General features: G+C 37.9%; 1 protein-coding gene across 1 annotated transcript; it reads left to right on the plus strand.

The window, feature by feature from the left end:
- Positions 1-8,653: 8,653 nt before the first annotated feature.
- Positions 8,654-10,363, plus strand: hrh2b (histamine receptor H2b). The gene is made up of 2 exons (XM_085174333.1): positions 8,654-9,495; positions 9,751-10,363. Exons 1-2 carry the CDS (start codon positions 8,875-8,877, stop codon positions 10,225-10,227), a joined length of 1,098 nt encoding a protein of 365 aa, XP_085030459.1. The 5' UTR covers positions 8,654-8,874; the 3' UTR covers positions 10,228-10,363.
- Positions 10,364-20,158: the final 9,795 nt, after the last annotated feature.

The following is a 20,158-nucleotide window of genomic DNA, read 5'->3' on the forward strand; positions in this document are numbered from 1 at the left end:
AAAGAGTTACTAAACTGACTAGAGGATTTGAAGATACAGTGGCTTGAAAAAGTATTTGCCCCCTTGAACTTTTCCACTTTTTGTCACATTACAGCGGCAAACATGAATCAATTTTATTGGAATTCCACATGAAAGACCAATACAAAGTGGTGTACACTTGAGAAGTGGATCGAAAATCATACGTGATTCCAAACATTTTTTACAAATAAATAACTGCAAAGTGGGGTGTGCGTAATTATTCATCCCCCTTTGGTCTGAGTGCTGTCAGTTGCCCATAGACATTGCCTGATGAGTGCTAATGACTAAATAGAGTGCACCTGTGTGTAATCTAATGTCAGTACAAATACAGCTGCTCTGTGACGGCCTCAGAGGTTGTCTAAGAGAATATTGGGAGTAACAACACCAAGTCCAAAGAACACACCAGACAGGTCAGGGATAAAGTTAATGAGAAATTTAAAGCAGGCTTAGGCTACAAAAAGATTTCCCAGGCCTTGAACATCCCACGGAGCACTGTTCAAGCGATCATTCAGAAATGGAAGGAGTATGGCACAACTGTAAACCTACCAAGACAAGGCCGTCCACCTAAACTCACAGGCCGAACAAGGAGAGCGCTGATCAGAAATGCAGCCAAGAGGCCCATGGTGACTCTGGACGAGCTGCAGAGATCTACAGCTCAGGTGGGGGAATCTGTCCATAGGACAACTATTAGTCGTGCACTGCACAAAGTTGGCCTTTGTGGAAGAGTGGCGAGAAGAAAGCCATTGTTAACAGAAAACCATAAGAAGTCCCGTTTGCAGTTTGCCACAAGCCATGTGGACACAGCAAACATGTGGAAGAAGGTGCTCTGGTCAGATGAGACCAAAAATGGAACTTTTTGGCCAAAATGCAAAATGTTATGTGTGGCGGAAAACTAACACTGCACATCACTCTGAACGCATCATCCCCACTGTCAAATATGGTGGTGGCAGCATCATGCTCTGGGAGTGCTTCTCTTCAGCAGGGACAAGGAAGCTGGTCAGAGTTGATGGGAAGATGGATGGAGCCAAATACAGGGCAATCTTGGAAGAAAACCTCATGGAGTCTGCAAAAGACTTGAGACTGGGGCGGAGGTTCACCTTCCAGCAGGACAACGACCCTAAACATAAAGCCAGGGCAACAATGGAATGGTTTAAAACAAAACATATCCATGTGTTAGAATGGCCCAGTCAAAGTCCAGATCTAAATCCAATCGAGAATCTGTGGCAAGATCTGAAAACTGCTGTTAACAAACGCTGTCCATCTAATCTGACTGAGCTGGAGCTGTTTTGCGAAGGAGAATGGGCAAGGATTTCAGTATCTAGATGTGCAAAGCTGGTAGAGACATACCCTAAAAGACTGGCAGCTGGAATTGCAGCAAAAGGTGGTTCTACAAAGTATTGACTCAGGGGGCTGAATAATTACGCACACCCCACTTTTCAGTTATTTATTTGTAAATCATGTTTGATTTTCGTTCCACTTCTCAAGTGTACACCACTTTGTATTGGTCTTTCACGTGGAATTCCAGTAAAATTGATTCATGTTTGTGGCTGTAATGTGACAAAATGTGGAAAAGTTCAAGGGGGCCGAATACTTTTGCAAGCCACTGTATGTACCCAGATTTCATTGCAAAGGAAATGTTTTTTGTTTTGTTTTTTTAGTATATATATATATATATATATATATATATATGAACTGAATTATATTTACATTTTTAGCAGGATTTCTGATTTTATTTTGGATGTGTACACATGCGAGATTATCTTGCATGTGTACACATCCAAATATGTGCACTACTATACATGTGACAAGGATCCCAGGACAGACATCTTTGAAAAAATGAAGCCTCCTATATCATCTAGAGTTTGCAGTACAGTTAGGTATCATAACTCTTAAGTTACATGAGTTATTGTTTAATCCCTTGAGCCTGCAGGATTATTCAGACTTTCTTTAATCGTTAACTTGTTTTCCTTCATGGGCAAGTATGGTGATTTGAGCACGTACTGTCAACTCCGGAACCTCGTTTGAAAGAAACCATTAACTTATTTTGTTAAATGACCATTTATTTTTAGAGTCTTATTGCAATGGAGGTACAGTTTTATAATGGATCACTGGTCATTATAGAGCCTGAATATTAGTTCTATAATATTAGGATTCAAGAGAGACAGTGCATGTCACACTAGAAGGTTTGAAGCTAAAATACCAACAAACAGTCGGAGAATTTTTTTTTTAAGTCGGGACTTGCTGCTGAGAAGAGACATTTTTATTGAATATATATATATAGAAGCTCACAGACCATAAATAAAATGCCTGTTAAGTGACAATGACTGAGAGTGAAATTGAACTTCCTTGTTTTATATACATATATATGTGTGTATAGATAGATAGATAGGTTACATGAATAGGATGAGGGACCTATGGAATCTTCGACACCCAACATCCACAATGACGGCGAAACAACTAGCAGCTCAGTGTTCCAACATTCAAAAGAAGTGACTGCTCTCACAGCTATTGACGAGGTACAACACAAATGCTACGGCAAGGGGGAGCTAGGACGCCAGGTCAGGGGAGAGATATCATCACCCCCGCCTGAGACTGGGTACCAAGCCCCAAGTGCAATAGAAGCAGGATCGTTGAGTGCGAGAGGAACTGAAAGATAGGATCATGGCCAAGCTTAAAACCTGGATCACCCGTAGCTGGTTACCAAGACTATGTGAAGTACCCTCAGAAGGTCTGCTAGATGATGTTAATGCAGCACTGCGGATGATACCTACAGCCACCATTACCAACTCTAACAAGCTGATCTACACCACGGCAGCAGTGATCAGTGAGATGCTGGGCTATAAGTTGAACCATGGAGAAGGAGACTAGAGGCTAAGATCAAGGTAGCACGGAGAGATGTTAGCCAACTATTGGAGCTGCAGAAAGGTGCGACAAAGAAGGTGCCTAAGAAGTACAGCAAGCTGTCCATACCCGAGGCAGCCTTGGCCAGCCACTTAAAGAGGTACACTAGAGAGATTGAAGGCAGGAGAATAAACCAGCTGTTCTCCACAGAACCAGCCAAGGTATACTCTCAGTGACAGGGGAACAATATGAAAACAGCACCACCAAGGCTGGAGACGGAGCAATACTGGAAGAGCATATGGGAGAAGGACGCAACCCATAACGGCAATGCTCAGTGGCTAGTGGATCTGAGGGCAGACCATAGCGACCTCCCTGAACAGGGTCCAGTAACCATCACAGTGGCAGATATCCAAGAAAGGGTCTCCAGTATGAAGAGTTGGACAGCACCAGGCACCGACATGGTTCACACCTACTGGCTGAAGAAGCTGACTGCACTCCACGAGTCCAGTCAGCTTGTTTAATTGCATGTTTAATTCCCTAGAATTAAAAAAATCCTGTTAGCAAACTGCACTTTAAATTTTGCTCTGCATTATTAAATCAATATTACCATGCAAACAAGTCAAAATGTGACAGATAGCAAGGATCATGTGCTAAATATCAGCAAGTTGCCATATCAGTTTACCAACATGAATGTATAATGCTGATTCTATGAAATGCATCACACATGTGCAGGGTGCGGATCTTGCAGGTGATGCACTTACTGCTATATAATGACTACTAGTGGTCTGCACTGCAACATTGTACATGATAACAAATTTTACAGTTATACAGTTATATAATTAAAGACATATTGTTTATAATTAAATAAATAGCGGCTCACTTTTTCCCACTAATTATATTACCTACTAACTCTGTCTTGTATAAGAAAGAATGATACAGGCTGAAGTTGTGGGATAAGCATTCAACTCTTCTGAAGATGTGGGCTGAAATAAACTTTAAAGGGAGCAAATGAAATGATGTCACAGAACTGCAAGAAGTGCATGTGCTAATAACATCTACAAAAACAGAGTGGGCAGTAGGGAGAGACAGAGTGCGCGCGAGAGAGAGCGAGAGCAAGAGAGAGAGAGAGATACGTTTACACAGCCAGGTCTGAGGAATCAGAACATCTATGTTCAAGGAAGAAGTGTTGGATCTGACAGGTGTTTACGACAAACCACGTGAGGTGAGGTAATAAACATTTCTCTTTTGTGGTTGTTGTTGTGATCTTATCTGAAATGAGACAGTGCTGAGATGAAGGCTCTCGCAAAAAGATAAACTTGATGTTTCTGTAGGACACGTGTGTGTGTTTATACCAAACGGATGTGGGGATTTGATTTATTTGATTTTTATTCCTATTCAGAGGATGTTAGCTGGCATGTAGGCAGCTGGCAGTATATGTATAGGGCAACACAGAGATAAGCTGTGGCCAGGCATGCTTTTGCATGTCACATGTGAGTTTTAAATGTGGATTATCAAGTTAATGGGTTCTATTTTCTGATTTTGCTGACTTCATACTTCAGATTCAGATTTGGGTAAATGACAGTAGGGCTTGCTGATATTGCAGTAAAAATGTAGGAGTTGTTCCGAATGAGCCACATGAAATTAAGTCTGTGTCTCTGAAAATACATGAGCCGTGTCCCTAATGAAATCAATTTACTCTAAACAAGTTGTAAACAAGTAGTAAAAAGGCAAAAACCAGAGTTTCAGACAACAAGGCAAGAACCCAGTGCCGCTGGGCAAAAATTATATAACCTCTTCTAGGATTTCACTTTGGCAAATTCCCAAATGATTTACCAGACTGCTCTTCGTGGTTTCTTTTTTCAGTTGTTAAATTATTGAACTATAATGGTCCCTCCCCCTACTCACTACATTCTTCTGCCATTCCAGCCAAGATCTTACTCCCTCTCATTGTTGATTTTTGGTACCTTCGTTAGTTCCATTATCAATTCAGGTTCTCTGACCACTGTGTGCACGATTGCTGCTGAACAGAAACATATTACCATTTCATTATTTTCATGAGATAGTCTGGAGTGCGGAATTGAAGAAAGAATTTTCATGTGGTAACTGTTAGTAAGCAATGTAGTATGATGAGCTAAAAGAGGTAGCATTACTTAGTAATTGTGGCATGTAGTTTGCAGTCACGCACAGAGTGTTAGCCTGACATCAATCTGCACATCCGTTTGTTATAAACACACGCACGTGCCCTACTGAAACATGGTGACCACAGATTATATCCAACTATTCACATTGCAGGGGACTATTGTAAGTATTACTTGGCAAGCTTATTTTTTTTTTAATCTTTAGGCTTTTCTTCCTTTTATTAACCTCTTGCTAAGTGACAGTTTAACAAATCAAAAATTGTTTGAAAATTTTATTTATTTATTTATTTTTATTTTATTTGTTTGCAAATAAAATGTTGCATTTCACCGGTTCTCTCTGTGCGTTTGTAAGTCAGCAAAAGTGCAAAAAAATAGAGACAAACATCAGTGATTTTTATTTGAATTTTTTTCCTATTAAATCCTCCCTGACTTTTTATGGCCGATACTCAGTAAAGCCTGGTTATTATGGCTGTAAATGACGGCAGCCAGATGACTAAAACTCTGTCTGTGCTGAACAAACAAAGTCCCCATGGAAACAACACGTTTTTATCCCTGAGGGAAATCCATTGAGATGATCAAAAACATTAAAAGGTTCGATCCTCTGAATGGCCAAGTACAGCTGAAACAAAGGCTGCTTTAAATTCATTAACTTGAAGCATGAGAAGACAAACGGTAATGTCATCATTTGAAATAATGGCCTAGTTATGAGTTTATTATGATACAATTATATTATTATATTATTATAAGTAGTTCTTAACTTCACATATTTTACAGGAAAGAAGAAATAATTACATTGTAAGTCAATTTGATTAGTGATTAAATAATAGCGCCCAAATTTTGCAGGAAAGGAGATACAAATTATACCGTAAGTAATTTTAAGTACTGCATAAATATTTTTAAGTATTGCCTAATTTATTTGTAATTGTGTGAAGAATAAACCACCTTACATCTTAAGAAAATTGTCATTTTTGATAAACTGCACTTTACCTAACTTTCAGGTATTTACTGTAAAAGGAAAGGAGACACTCATTTCCTGTACACTCTTCTTATGTTATGTTATGCTTGAACAGTATTTGTGGAAGAAAAAAATTAATTTAGACTTTGCTCCATCATTATGAGATCTCCAAAGTCTGCAAATGTTGAGACTTACCACATTTACACTAGTAAATTTAAAAGAAAATCAAATCACAGAATATCCATCATGCATATCATCATATGGAGGAACATTTAGGTGAGGGGTGTTGGCTTTTTGTGTGCTTTTTTTAGAAAGAACACTGTTAGCAGAACAGTATGTGAAGAGAGAAAAGAGAGAAAAAAAAAACAGGGCTTTAGTGTTTTGAATAGTATTGTTCACAACTGTTGCCTGTGAAGCCAGAAATATGGATCTGGATTAATTAATTAAATTACATTAATCTATTTTATTCAACAGGGATGATGCTTTTTAGATAATTTGCAGAAAATTAAAGTGAAATGACAAAAAACAGTCAACTATACATACGTTATAATGATTAAAAAATGTTAAAAAATTGTTAAATTAGAATCTAATTAATTTAAAAAAACGGTGATTTATTTTACACCAAACTTTGAGGTTTACTGTGAAAAACTCTATTTGGCTAATTTAATTTGATTTGAGCAATTTGGTTTCATTTAGAAGTGTGTACCATAGTGAACCGTTCTGAAGAATGCCGACTGTCAAAGTTTTGATTTACAATGTTTTAGAGATGCCATTCACTATAGGCTATAATAGACTATGGCTGTATCTAGAAATAATAACTTTCTTCCTGAAAATATAATTAAAAAAATAATTGAAAAACTTAATTAGCTCTACCTACATTTATACCTGATTAGTCTGTGTACCTAGCATGTTCCTGAGACAAAACCTCGTGGCTAAATTAATCCCATCTCCTCTCTTCCAAAAATAGGATCTTTGAACACGGTTGTCAAAAAAAAAAAAATTACTCTGTTATCATTACTTATCATTCTATTATTGTTGGAACACAGCCATAATTTCCTCCACCCCAATATAAACACAATAACGCGATATCTATTCTTATCATTTTTGCATGTTTGCTGTCGCAGCATGAATTACATTCTCTTGTGAAACCCCTGAAGAGGCTCCAGATTGGTGTCACAAAACAAAATTACCACAACTGTAATCTAAACATGAATGAACAGTTTGTCTTGGTAAACATGTCATAAGGTGGAGGCTCTGGTATCTTACGTTCTGTTTAAACCATGCTCACTAAATATTGCATGTGCCTCCAGTCAAAAAAAAACCAAAAAAACATTAGCGATGAAACAGTCTATAATTGTAGCTATTTTCATGTGTCTAATTTCTATTTTGAATAAATTTAAAAAATGATGCATGGACAACACATGAAACATGACAACATACATTATACAGATGTGATCAAATTAAATTAACTCTTACAGGAAATTGGTTTATGTTGCTTATTATTAAACTATGAATTGCATCCATCAGCACTGGCTCAAGGCAGGGCAGCTGTCAAACAAGCCAAAGAAAAACAGCGCGAGTCTGTTCATTCAGGGTTTTTATATTTTCATACTGTAAAATTTGATGTTTTTGATTTGATTTTATAAGTCCTCCCATGCTTAAAGAGCTTCAATGTTTCTATGTCTTCTTATACCTTTAGACTTATACTATTGTCTTTTATGACTGTTTTTAATATCTTGATATGCATTACGCTGCTGGTTGTGCATAATATAGTGCAGCTAGTAAAAATTTGCATCTAAGGACAGTTTTTTTTTTTTATTTCTATTTGTTGTATATTTTACAGCAGATCTGGCAGCTATGGGAAAATGTCAGTGTAGGTGTCATTACTTGGGTGCATTTCTGTCTATGGAGGGCTCCTCAACTGGATGTATTTGTTTATTTAACAATAGAAGGCACAATGCAAGGGTTGTATACATTTCTCTGGTCTAAGTTCTATGAGTCACGGTACATTCAACGTGATATTGTGAAAGAAAATGGAAAATGTTATTGTGGAATGCTTTAATATGTGTTGAAAAAATATGTAAATTTACTTAGCAGTGTTACAGATTCCCTGGGAGGTCAAATCCAAAGTCAGTGTAGAGATCAATTTTCTCATTTCTGATTTCAACTGAGAACATTTGGTCTTAGAACTGCATTAGTAGCATGCAAAATCAAAAACCAAATCTTTTATGAAGATTCATTTTTTATTGGATAGTGGAGGAATGAAGAGGAGACAAGAAAGTAGGAAGAGCACGCAGAGAAAGACATGCAGAAAAGGTCCAGAGCTCATGCTGCATTCAGCGTGTAGCATATGATCGCCTGTTTAACTATTTTCAGTTTCAGTCAGCCAAAACTGTCAATATTGTAGTCCACTCTCTTATATTGAATTATTTATATTTTTATGGAAACCTTATTACTTAAAAAACAAATTGAAGTGACACTATTTTATATCTACATATACACACATACTGTCAGGATTTGTATACAGCCCTGTGCATAGTTTGCTTATTTGTCATTTTCTCAGTGACCATCTGTGGTATATTGACCTTTAACAGTATTGGACTTGGACTTTTTCATTAAATGACAGAGAGATAAACATGTTTCCTTTTTATAGCTTTTTAAGTAACCCCATTGTTTTTGTTTTTCACCAGGGTCATGTTTACTTCAGAGGCTGTGGCAATGTGAAACAAGAGAAGACTATGAAGGGCTTTCCATACAGAGATAAACTTTTAAACCAGACTGCTTCTATGCACATAGAAAAGACAGTCTGAGGGAACTGACAACAGCTGAGAAACTTTGGAGATAAGTGGATGACGCATTTTCAATATTTACTACTGAGGTACTGGCAGTAGCACTGTTCCAGTGCCAGAGAAGGAGTGCATCATGATCGCCACAACATTGCGCTGGCTCATCCTGGTGTTTTTCATCATTCTAACCATTGGTGGTAACGTGCTAGTGTGCTTGGCTGTAGGAATGAGCCGTCGACTATGGAGAATTGCTAACTGCTTCGTGGTTTCGCTGGCAGTGACAGATCTCCTCCTTGGCCTGCTGGTGCTTCCCTTGTCCGCCACTGTGGAGCTGCGCAGCGGGGAATGGCCATTTGGAGGAGCCTTGTGCAACATCTACATTTCACTAGATGTCATGCTGTGCACGGCCTCCATCCTGACCCTCCTGGCAATCAGTGTGGACCGATACCTTGCTATTTCAGCACCCCTTAGCCACTCCCGGAGAGTTACACCTCTAAGGGTGACATTGGCTATCATCACCATCTGGGCTACGTCACTAGCTGTGTCCGTTCTGCCTATCCACTTGGGGTGGAACACAGCGGACTACAGGGTTCAAAACTTAGACTGGGGCATGGGGGATGATGAAAAAGAGGGCTGCTACTGTCAGTTTGGATGGAATAACAACTATGTTCTTCTTTATGCCTTTGGCTCATTCTACCTGCCTCTGATGGTTATGTGTGGAATGTATCTTTGCATATTCAGGATGGCACGAGAACAGGTCAGTGTTTATTATGATTTTGTCAAAGGTCATTACTTCAAGGCTTACATTTCTTTTTGAAGATGTCTGGCCAACTGCTATAGAAATACATATATGAATAAAGATGTTTTTTTGTTTTTTCAGTGGACATTTAAATGGGATTTATTTAAATTCATATTGTCTTGTAATTGTAAATCCTTGACTATCAAACCAGTGACTTGGTTAAGTCCCAAGATCTCATTATCTTTGTCTCCTTCTCTTAACCAATCTTTTCAGGCTAGGCGAATTCGTGCTACCCTGCCATCATTTGCACGTACAGCAACTGCAGTGATGGCCCGAGAGCACAAAGCTACAGTGACCCTGGCTGCAGTACTTGGGGCTTTTGTCATCTGTTGGTTCCCTTACTTCACCTACTTCACCTGGATTGGAATGAAGGAAAAGACAAACCCGCCTAATACACTTCACTCTGTAGTCCTGTGGTTGGGTTATTTTAACTCTACCCTTAATCCAATACTTTATCCAGCCTTTAACAGGGATTTCCACAGAGCCTACAGAGAGCTGCTTCACTGCAAAAGACTAGATCAAAGAAAACTGCACCTTAACGGTGTATCGGTAAATAAGCGATTGACCTTTACTAATGGAAAAAGACTTTCTCAACAGTGTGAGGGACAGATAGACATACAAGAAAAAGACACAGAGGAGAAGACCCTCACGCTACAAATGGGAAATAGTATTCCTGATGAGCCAAGATGAAATGCTATGGATGTTGTCTCCCCAATAGAATCTAGAGTTCCAGCAAAATATTGCTTACTATTACTCACTCAAAGTAAAAGATTACCCAATGGTTTACACTGTCACTCATTTGTAGATAGTGCCAAAGTTTATGCAATTCCAGGCACAGTACAATAAATGTTACATAAAAGTTTTATTAATGATTAATAACACTGTTATTGGAAAATAACATAAATCTTTACATGTTTATTTTAAGTTGCACATTTTTCTTTGGTTATAATAGTGTTGGACTAAGACAGAAGTTTGAACTGCATGTTTTTAACTGCAGTCTTCAGTGTGGTGAAGTTGATCTGACTCGAATAAATAGATGACTCAGTAAGCTTCCCAGAAAGCTGCATGGAGACATGTGTAGTTAAATGTTTGCAAATTGTTTATTTTTGAAACCTCCAGCCCTGCTATTCAAAGTAAATAAGTGACCAGCAAGTTCATTTGATATGTACAATATGTGTAGGAACCCAAATAGGACAAACAGAAGGACTTCCTGGACACTTTTACAGATTAACTGCAGTTGAACAAGATATCCTTTTTAAAAAAAATATGAGTTAAGCTATGATAGCCAGCTCTTTTCTTTTATCTTAATGGACATGAGCTACATCATTATAGCTATGCTGGCTTTATGTATTATAAATACATCAACAGATGAGATCACTTATCTGCCATTATAGACAGATGTGAAACTTGTGCACAGTGGTGATATAGACTACTGTAAAAATGAAATCTACATAAATCTAAGCAAAATGTATGATTTCTGTTTACATTTTTAATTTATAATGAAATTAGCACAGCAAGAGATTAATGCATTCAGTGTATTTATGAAACATTCTTATTTCATGTTATATTTGTTATTTTTATTCCATAAAAGTACTTTTATTATTTACCTCCTAACTCTACCAAATCAAACATTAGTCAAAAGTAAACTGTGACATGAATGTTGTGAATATTTTACAGACAGTGTGCTATATACTGAATAATGCTCTAACATACCTGGTTTTATTTGTGTCTTTGAATGTATGAAGAAGATTGTCAGTGGGAACTTAATTCAACAAAACTCATTAACAAGGCAAGCTGGACCTTACTGCACCAAACACAGCTCAAAGTGAGTGTTGCATGTACAGCTTCCTGCACATAGTTGCTGTGGGAGGTTTCATTGGCATTTCAGAAGGACAAATGAGCTTCCAGCAGGAGAAACATAAACAGAGACTCATGAACATTTAATAAATGGGCTTGATTTCCTGGACATTACATCTGTTTCTATGCATTATATTAAACTGTTTATTTATTACTGCAACTGCAGAATATGCAGCTTTCTCTTTGTCTTTTCAAAATCTGAAGTGAGTGAAGTGAGAGATATGCTCTTGTGAATGTTGATTATAATCAATATTTGTTTGCTTTGTGTGTTTAATTGGAAAAAATGATAGTTGAAAACATCATTCGTCAGAAAAAAAAATGAACTGATCCTTATTTTTTAAGCTCTGATATGTATCTGTATGTATAATGTATATTGCATTGCTTAAAAAAATACATATTATAAGTAAGTACAAATAACTTGCAAACAACAGGTTCCATTCTTTATCATGATATACAAATCTAACTTGGGTTGTCTGTGCTGCAGATTAACTAAACCAGACTGTATATAAAGGTCAGAAAGACAATCAAGATACAAGAGTGCTGTCTATAGTCATCAGTAGGGATGGGTATCCAAAACCGGTTCTTGTTGAGAACCGGTTCCCAGTGTTTCAATTCCTTGAAATTGTTTGCCATTTTTGAAAACGATTCCCTTATCGATTCCAGTCGCCCCGAATGACGTCACCACGTTGCGGAGCGTCATTTACCTGGCAGGAAACACGGCGCCTAAGCGGCTCAAACGCTCAAAAGTTTGGTTTTTCTTTACGAGAATGGATGACAACAGGGCAACTTGCAATACTTGCAAAGTAGATATTTCATTTAAGGGAGGAAACACTACAAATATACAAAAGCATTTGCTCACAAAACACACGATGACCTTAAATGAATGTCGTGTTTTTAATTCCGCTCCGGACTCGTGAATCTCAACCCAGCAGCAGCGGTAACGTTTGCACGTCCTCTCCCGTTAATGCGGCAAGTAAATAATCAACTAACAGTGCATATTATGTTAGCGCGATCTGCCTTATTACAAAACCTGCCATTACTGTGCATTTAGATGACCATGATGAGAGAGACAGACAGAGTCTGGCTCAGATGCTGGCAGTTCTCACTGCAGTCTACCGGTAGCGTCTCCTTTCAGGCTAGGATAGACAAATGTCACCGAGCAGTGACTAAGTTTGTGGTCAAAGGTTTGCACCCATTTGCCACAGCAGATGATTTTCGGTAAGTAAATGTGTTTAATTGTAGGCAGGGACATTACTGGATATTCTTGTGTAATTGCTACAGAATAATTGATGTTATACTTTGTTATTGCTACAGAAGAATATTTATTTTATTATTTTACATTTACAATTTTTTTTCCTGGGGACCCTGTGACACCCCATTGAAGAGCCGTAGGCTGTGGATCTCTTAAGATCTCACTGTTGGGTTTGTAAGGCCATGTTACTCCTAAATTTCTATCTTGTTCAAAGAGAAGATATAAAACAAAGTTCTAAGCTATTAGACCTTAGTGTTCTCCTTTTTTAAAAAGAATCGATAAGAGAATCGATAAAGAATCGAATCGTTAAACAGAATCGAAAATGGAATCAGAATCGTGAAAATCTTATCAATACCCATCCCTAGTCATCAGCATACATGATGGGACCAAATTGTAATTTTTCATCGTGATTAAGCTGATGAAAAAGCCGATGCGTCATCATGGCCTTTATGAAAATGCATCGTTGGCTCAGAAGTGCACTAATCCAAAATTTTACTTGCCTCACTATTTATTTCAGGCCTGATACATTTGAAACCTTTTATAGTCTCAGATGTGGAGTCCTTTATTTTCACTCTGGTTATCTCTGTTTACCTGTGCATCGTCAGTTCCAGCATTACACCTCTAGGGCCGAGGATAAATAAAATTAAATCAGCTGTCCAAAGAGCAGCACTTTAATCTAACTGTCAATAGCCTGATTATTATAGCTTTGGAGTGTGTCTCTGTGCGAACGGTTATTTGTCCAACACCGCACATACATGTCACATCACATACGCGTAACAGCAGGTCTGCTGTTGAGGATTGCCATTTCAGCATCAGTTATCTTTGTAAATAAAATTCTCTTTTACCAGTGTTTAAGATGAACCGCTGGGTTAAGGGCATACAGTAAAAACAAAAGAAAAGAAAGAAAGAAAGAAATGTGTCTCATGTCAGTTTCACTTTGGCACAAAATGTTAAATCTCATTTGTCTGAAACTATGCAAAAACCATCATGCGAAAGTATGAAATTCTTTAATAAGATTGAGTTGTTGTTAATTGCAGTTATTTTTTTGGTAATGATCTTTCAAAACAAAAGTCTATAACTAAAGTAAACAATTTAATATGCTGTGATTCTGGCTTGAAGTGGAATCTTGAGTAAACTGTTAGTTTTAGTTTTAGATTTCTTCCTGTTGAAAGTGAGTTTTTTCCTACTGCTTGCTCACAGGGGATGATCTTATTGTTGGGAATTTATTCTCTGTAATACTGTAGGGCATTTACCTTACAGAATAAAGCGCCTTGAGGTGACTGCTATTGTGTTTTGGAGCTACACAAATAAACTTGAATTTAGCCAAATTGCTGCCATCAAGCAAGATGTAGTTTTTTGAACCCATCATTTACAGAAGTGGAACCATGTGTCAACACAAGCTTCTGAATGACCTGATATTACATTACATTGCCAAAGGATCAGTCTCTAATTAATCCACTATTGGATTAGTTGGGCCAAAATAATCCTATAGTGGATTAATTCTTTCCATAGGAGTATATTTCATAGCTTCACCCTGAGTGGCTGAGCAGGCATGGGAATAGTTTTCAGAGATGATTCACCAAGATCAACTTTTTTTTGTTTTTTGTTTTTGTTTGTTTGTGTTTTTTTCTGGATGCCCATATATCAGTGAAAATATCCGTGAACAAACCATGTATTTCCAGCAGGTGGCAGTGTTAGCCAGCTTTCTCTCTGATGACTTGTTTAACGTCTGAAGTGTATGTGCTTTTCAAGGCCTTAGTCTTTCTCCATGTGGCATGTATTGCTTAAAACAAACATAAAACAAAGCAAACAAGCAGAAATCAATAATTATGGATTATTAAAATAACAGTAAATCAAGGGACAGTCTGCTGATTGTGGTTATATCTCTGCAATAACTAATATCAACATATTAAAAAGAGCACTCTGACAGCATAATGCATTGGACGATGAACAGCAGTCAGAGGCAGAGTTTAGCAGGTCTTTAGGATTCATTAGAGACCACTCGAGTCATTAAGATCAGAACCCTTCTGGAGTGTACCCAATGTGCAGCTTTGGGATTAGAAAGAGACAAAGTGAGTATTTTATTATTATGATTATTATTATTTAATTAAGATCCGAATTGAAGGTTATGTCTCAGTCCACACTGACTCTCCTTAGGTCAAAGATAAGAAAAGAGAACTAATAGAAATTATATCAGCTCATAAATACAGTTTTTTGTTTTGTTTTGTTTTTTCTGTGAGTCTAAAAATTCAAAAGCGTTCTCTAATTTTCACATAGTCTGTGCCCAGTCGCTGCCATTTGTTCATTTATTTGGTATCTATCTGTTTATTGTCTTGGGAATGTGATAAGAGCATTTAAATATCCTCATGCATTATGCAACGGAGTAGGAGGAGAAGGTGGGTGGTGAGGTGAAGAAAAAAAGAACTTAAAATAAGATTCCTTTTCTGGTTTCAGTGCCATTATGAAAGTCTGCATACGCTTGCTAATACTGCCTTTGCATGTGATTGGAGGCTGTTGGCTGGTGTTTGTTAAGTCGCACGTCCTAATTGTCCCCAGTAGACCCAAACAGGACAGCAGCTGCCATGGATAATTAAACAAATTTCTTCCGCAGGCTGCACTGGGAGTTGACGGAGGTTTTACAATTGTTTTAGAATTAACACATAAAAGTGAAAGAACTACTCTACGCTATACGCTTCCGATAACATCCGCACTCTGCGTCTGGAGCCTAATCTGGAGATATTTTGCGTTTGCACTGAAAAGGTTGTAACACGTGTTTGTGCTGTGCCTTCCTCTCTGATGCAGTACAGGCTTTCTTTGTGGAGTCAGCACTTCTGTTCTACCTACATAAGTGTCAGCTGCAGCAGAGGAAGTGCACAGATTTGCAGCTCTGTGGAAGAGCCGGAGTAACTGTACAACTTTACAGGTTTTGCTTTTAAGTTTAGAAGTACTGAAAACGGGATAAAGGCACGTTATTAATAAAGTTGTGTTTTCTTACGCTATATCAACATTCTTTTCTTACTGTAGTAGCTTACACAAGATCGTCTTTCTTTATGTTTCTGGTTTCTGACTGACTTGTGCGTTGACAGAGCAAAAAATAAATAAATCAATCAATTTTTCTATGTATACTCCATTTGCCATCGTGGGCCTGTGTGTATTTTTGTATGCCGGTCTAGCTTTTGGCTCTGCTTCTTAACTCAGCTCCATGGCTTCCCACTGTTCTTGTCACTTCGCATCGTTCCATGCGCAGATGACTGCTAAGCTAAACTCCTGTACAGATCCAGGAGCTGGTTTGTCTGAGCATGCTCAGTGCGGGGGCTTGGAAGACTTAACATCTGAGTGTGGGAGGCAGCACACTGCTGCTGCAGGGGTCAGCTGTGTGGATGCCTGCACCCAACAGCAGTTGTTTTCATACTGACAGCACTGAACAGATAACCCCGAGGAAATGGCAAAAAATCTGTAGCTTCCCTCGCCAGGATCATCAGAATGAGTGCAGGAAAGAGCACCGGGGGTTCGACTTTCAAGCAATTTGATTCAAAATATGGACTATTTGAAAAAGCCTTCTTTGTGCTTGAGGAATGTGTTTCACTATGGCAACAATATTTTCTGCCAATATGTGACAAAGTATTTCATCAGTTCATTTATTCAGATTCATACATCACCATGGATACTATGAACAAACCAGTTCTCTTCTCTTCAACTACCTTTGGCTTCTTTTTAGTGATCTTTGTAGAATATTGCTGCCAACATCTTTTTATGACTAATATCCCTTTTGCCTGGTACACAATGATAGATCAAATAATTGGTTTGGGTTATGACGTTGATGAAGGGCTACACTAATAACTATGCCACAGAGCACACTCTCTAGAAGTGGTGCAGAAATTAGACCAGTGAATTATCCAAGTTCTGTGTGTGTTGACATTGCCATGGCTACTAATGGTCTCTGCGGGGCAGACATGATTACAATGAGTATGTGGATGAAGCAGCAGATGAGAATGCCAATGGGTGACTTTCTGGATTCGCAAGGTGCTTTGCAGCTTTGTTGGAAAGCATATCTAATGATAAAGCAACCTGTAAAGAAATGCTTGCGTCACTCCCTGTCCTGTCTCCATCTCGTAACAGAAATCCATGAACTTAACATATCTTTTATTTCTTGCTGGCTTCATAGCCTGTATATAAGACATGGAAATAGCCACCATGACATAACCCACTGTGTTGACTGAACTCTGATGATTAATGAAGATGAGGGCTATTTCCCTATAGACTCCCATACAATCAGAAGTGTTTCTGCAACGAGCTGAGTTGTCCCAGTCTACCCATTAAAACGAACGGCACGTTTAAAGCACTTTTACGCTGACTTCTCTTTTCAGCTTGGAAATTACTGCAATTTTGTGGCTACTGTGTCTGACAGCTAGCTTGAGTGCCATCCAATAAATACTCCATATCCTTTTTGTAATTTTCACAGAAGTGTCCATGCAACAAAGGCTGGAACTTGTGGAGGAGCAGTTGTTGTTTGCACATACAGATAAGGCTGCAGTCTGAATGACTGAAGGGAAAGAAGCAGGTTTCTGAAACAGTTACAATCTCCAGACGGCACAAAACGTGGTAGAAAGGAGAGTTGCAAGTCACCCTGTGATTTAACTGATGAGTTGTCTCTTGCTAATCATAAATCTGAAGACACTGAAGAAGAGCTGAAGTGTACCATAAGCAGCTTTTAATAACTCTTTTAGCACTAAAGCAAGAAAAGCGTACACAGAAATAATGGGGAGGACACATCAAATCTTAGATGCTGGATTAGCATTTTCACCACTTCCATCTTGGACCAGCAGTGTGTGAAACTTTTTCTCATTCCTGAAGACTTGTCAACCTCAAGTTGCTAGCCAATGGCCATGGATAATCCTCCATTGTGAAAGATAGTATAATCAAGAATTAATAAATCTGACATTTTTTAATAAATGTGACATTTTGGGTCACCTTAATCCAGTGGTTCCCAAACTTTTTTTGCTGGGCCCCCCTTTGTTTTATTGTTTACATGAGATGGATTGCAGAATGGCAGATAGAGACGAAATACTGTTACTGTTAATCTGTCTTCAGGTTTTACACGCAGTTACTGTCCCTCCATTTAGAAAGGCAGAGGCCTCACGGTGTGATTATTTTACGTGTAGTTGTTTTTTTCCTGTGTAATAATATTCAACATTGCTATCAATACATTAAAAAAAAAGCCTCTCTGTGCAAAATGGGTTTAAAAACATAAACAACTGTGGGATACTGTTTGTCTGTGATTTGAACCGGGGGAACAAATCGTGGCAGGATCAGTCTGATATTAGTTTTATCCCGCTGTAACTTTACTGTATAAAAAGCTAACATCTCCAAAATGTCAGGAGTAGATCATCATTACAACAAGTGTTTGTGTCTAGTCTTTGGCTTAGAATGAAGTTGGTTAGGAAACATGCTTCATCTCCTGCTTTGCGTTTCTGTGGGCGCTCCGTGCTAGCAGTGTCCAAGCGTTTAGTTTTTTTTCCTCATCATTTGCAGCCATTTTGACATGAAAATAGTAGGTAAAAAGTTTCTGTTCTGTTCTAATTTGTTGCTACTGCCTGTCTTGTAGTGGTCTGTAGTCAATTTCTTTTTTTTTTCCTTTTTTTGGATTTTGTTATTTGTGTTTTGTTTGGAAATTCTATCCCTCTACTTAGAACAGTATCAACTGTCAACAGTGCTTTACTTTTGATTTACTTTTTCTATTTGTTTTTCCTGTCCCATTTGGTTCTTTAGCCATCAGAATTGTTGTCTGAAGACCGACAAGGATACCCAATGGATTTATTTTGCCAAATGGATCATCATGGCATTGCCATATTGGTCCATTTGATCGACCTTGGTTTTTATTATTTATTTTATTTTATTTTCAGTTGTTACAGACGGGACAGACATGAGTGAGGGATAGGAAAGGGAGAAAGAAAGAGGAAGGAAAAGAAAAACAGAAGGGGAGAGGGACAGTGAGAAAGGGGGAAAAGAATCTCCTGGATCACCTGTTGAGAGAGAAAGAATAGAAAACAAGCAAAAAAACAAAAAAACAAAGCAACATACTAAACACAACACCATCGCATTAATCTAGCTAAGTGTAAACAGCAGTAAATACTAAATATTGAATGTTGTTGTGCAGCACGCAGGACAGACAGCGCACAATGTGCTTTGAAGTAGCAGCCAAGAAAGGTGTAATTTAAGTCTGTAGTCAATTTCTGTATTGAGTGTTGTCAGCCCTTGAGTGTTATTTGTTTGGCCAGTCACAACACACAATTCTTTTTTTTAACCCTTGTTAGCCCTTTAGTAAAATTCAATTATTTTCATGGCAGAAATGTAAACAACCCTGTCCTGTTATGTGTGTTCTTGTTATAATAACGCATTATGATACTGCAAAAAGTGCCTTTTCATATTTTCTAATTGAATTTTGATTGCCGATATCCTCCACATATTCTTTTTCTCAATGTGGCCAGCTCTGTGCCTCTATTTTTACCATGCCACTCTTTGAGTAAAGTGCACCTCCCATGGGATCAAAGCAGAATTGTGCGAACAACCACCTCAAGTCACGAAAGCTATGGTCTTACTTAAGCTTCCTTTATTTTATTTATTTATTTATTTTCTTTATTGTACGAATCTATTGATGATGACATTTAGTATGAAGATAGTATCAGACAGAGACTCACGACAATATTCCACTGACCTTGGAAGATAAATAGAATCTGTAAACATTAAATAAAGACGAGACAGGATGGGGGGGGGAAACATAGACAGAGGAAGTACTGCGTCATGCTCTCCCTGAGCATTTCCCCAGGTCACTGGAGTGAGAAACATAAAGCTCTGTCTCCAAAAGCAAACTCCCAGGCTTACATAACCTGTTTTGGAGTCATTTGGAAATAGAGTAGACTACCGTGTGTTGCTTGCTTGAAAGTGAATTTGGCACAGAGCGTGGTTCTGTCTCAGCAATGATTTAGTCTCATTTCTGATAGAAGTTTGATTAAGAAAGTGACAAAAACGTGCATGCAGTCTGTGCATGTTACTCTCCATATTGGTTAATGATAAACACAATGAAGGTGATCAGGTAATAGTGTTCTGGTATAGCTGCTGTTTTATTATACAATTTAATGTCATTTCCTAATTTAGTTTTATTCCATTTATTTCATGTGGTTGCATGCTATTTAATTTAATACATTCTGGGAAACCTTATAACATGTGAATGCACAATATCATCTTCTCATCTTCCTACCTGTTTACACCAAAAAAAAATCTTTAATGGGTACGACAAGGTTTATGATAATAATATTTAAACACTTTATTATGCTAAATAAAAAACATCACTTTTTTAAGAATTCAAAAAGCTCAATGCAAATAACTGAATTAAATAAATCAGCTGTTTGCAAGGTCAAAATAATAGTATTTCACATACAGTTAAAATTTCAGGCTTAAAACTTGGCTTCATGAAACACACGTGTGCTTTAAAACACATTCCTGATGTTTTAT

The sequence above is a fragment of the Neolamprologus multifasciatus genome, chromosome 10 (genome assembly GCF_963576455.1).
Source record: "Neolamprologus multifasciatus chromosome 10, fNeoMul1.2, whole genome shotgun sequence".
Classification (NCBI taxonomy): domain Eukaryota; kingdom Metazoa; phylum Chordata; class Actinopteri; order Cichliformes; family Cichlidae; genus Neolamprologus; species Neolamprologus multifasciatus.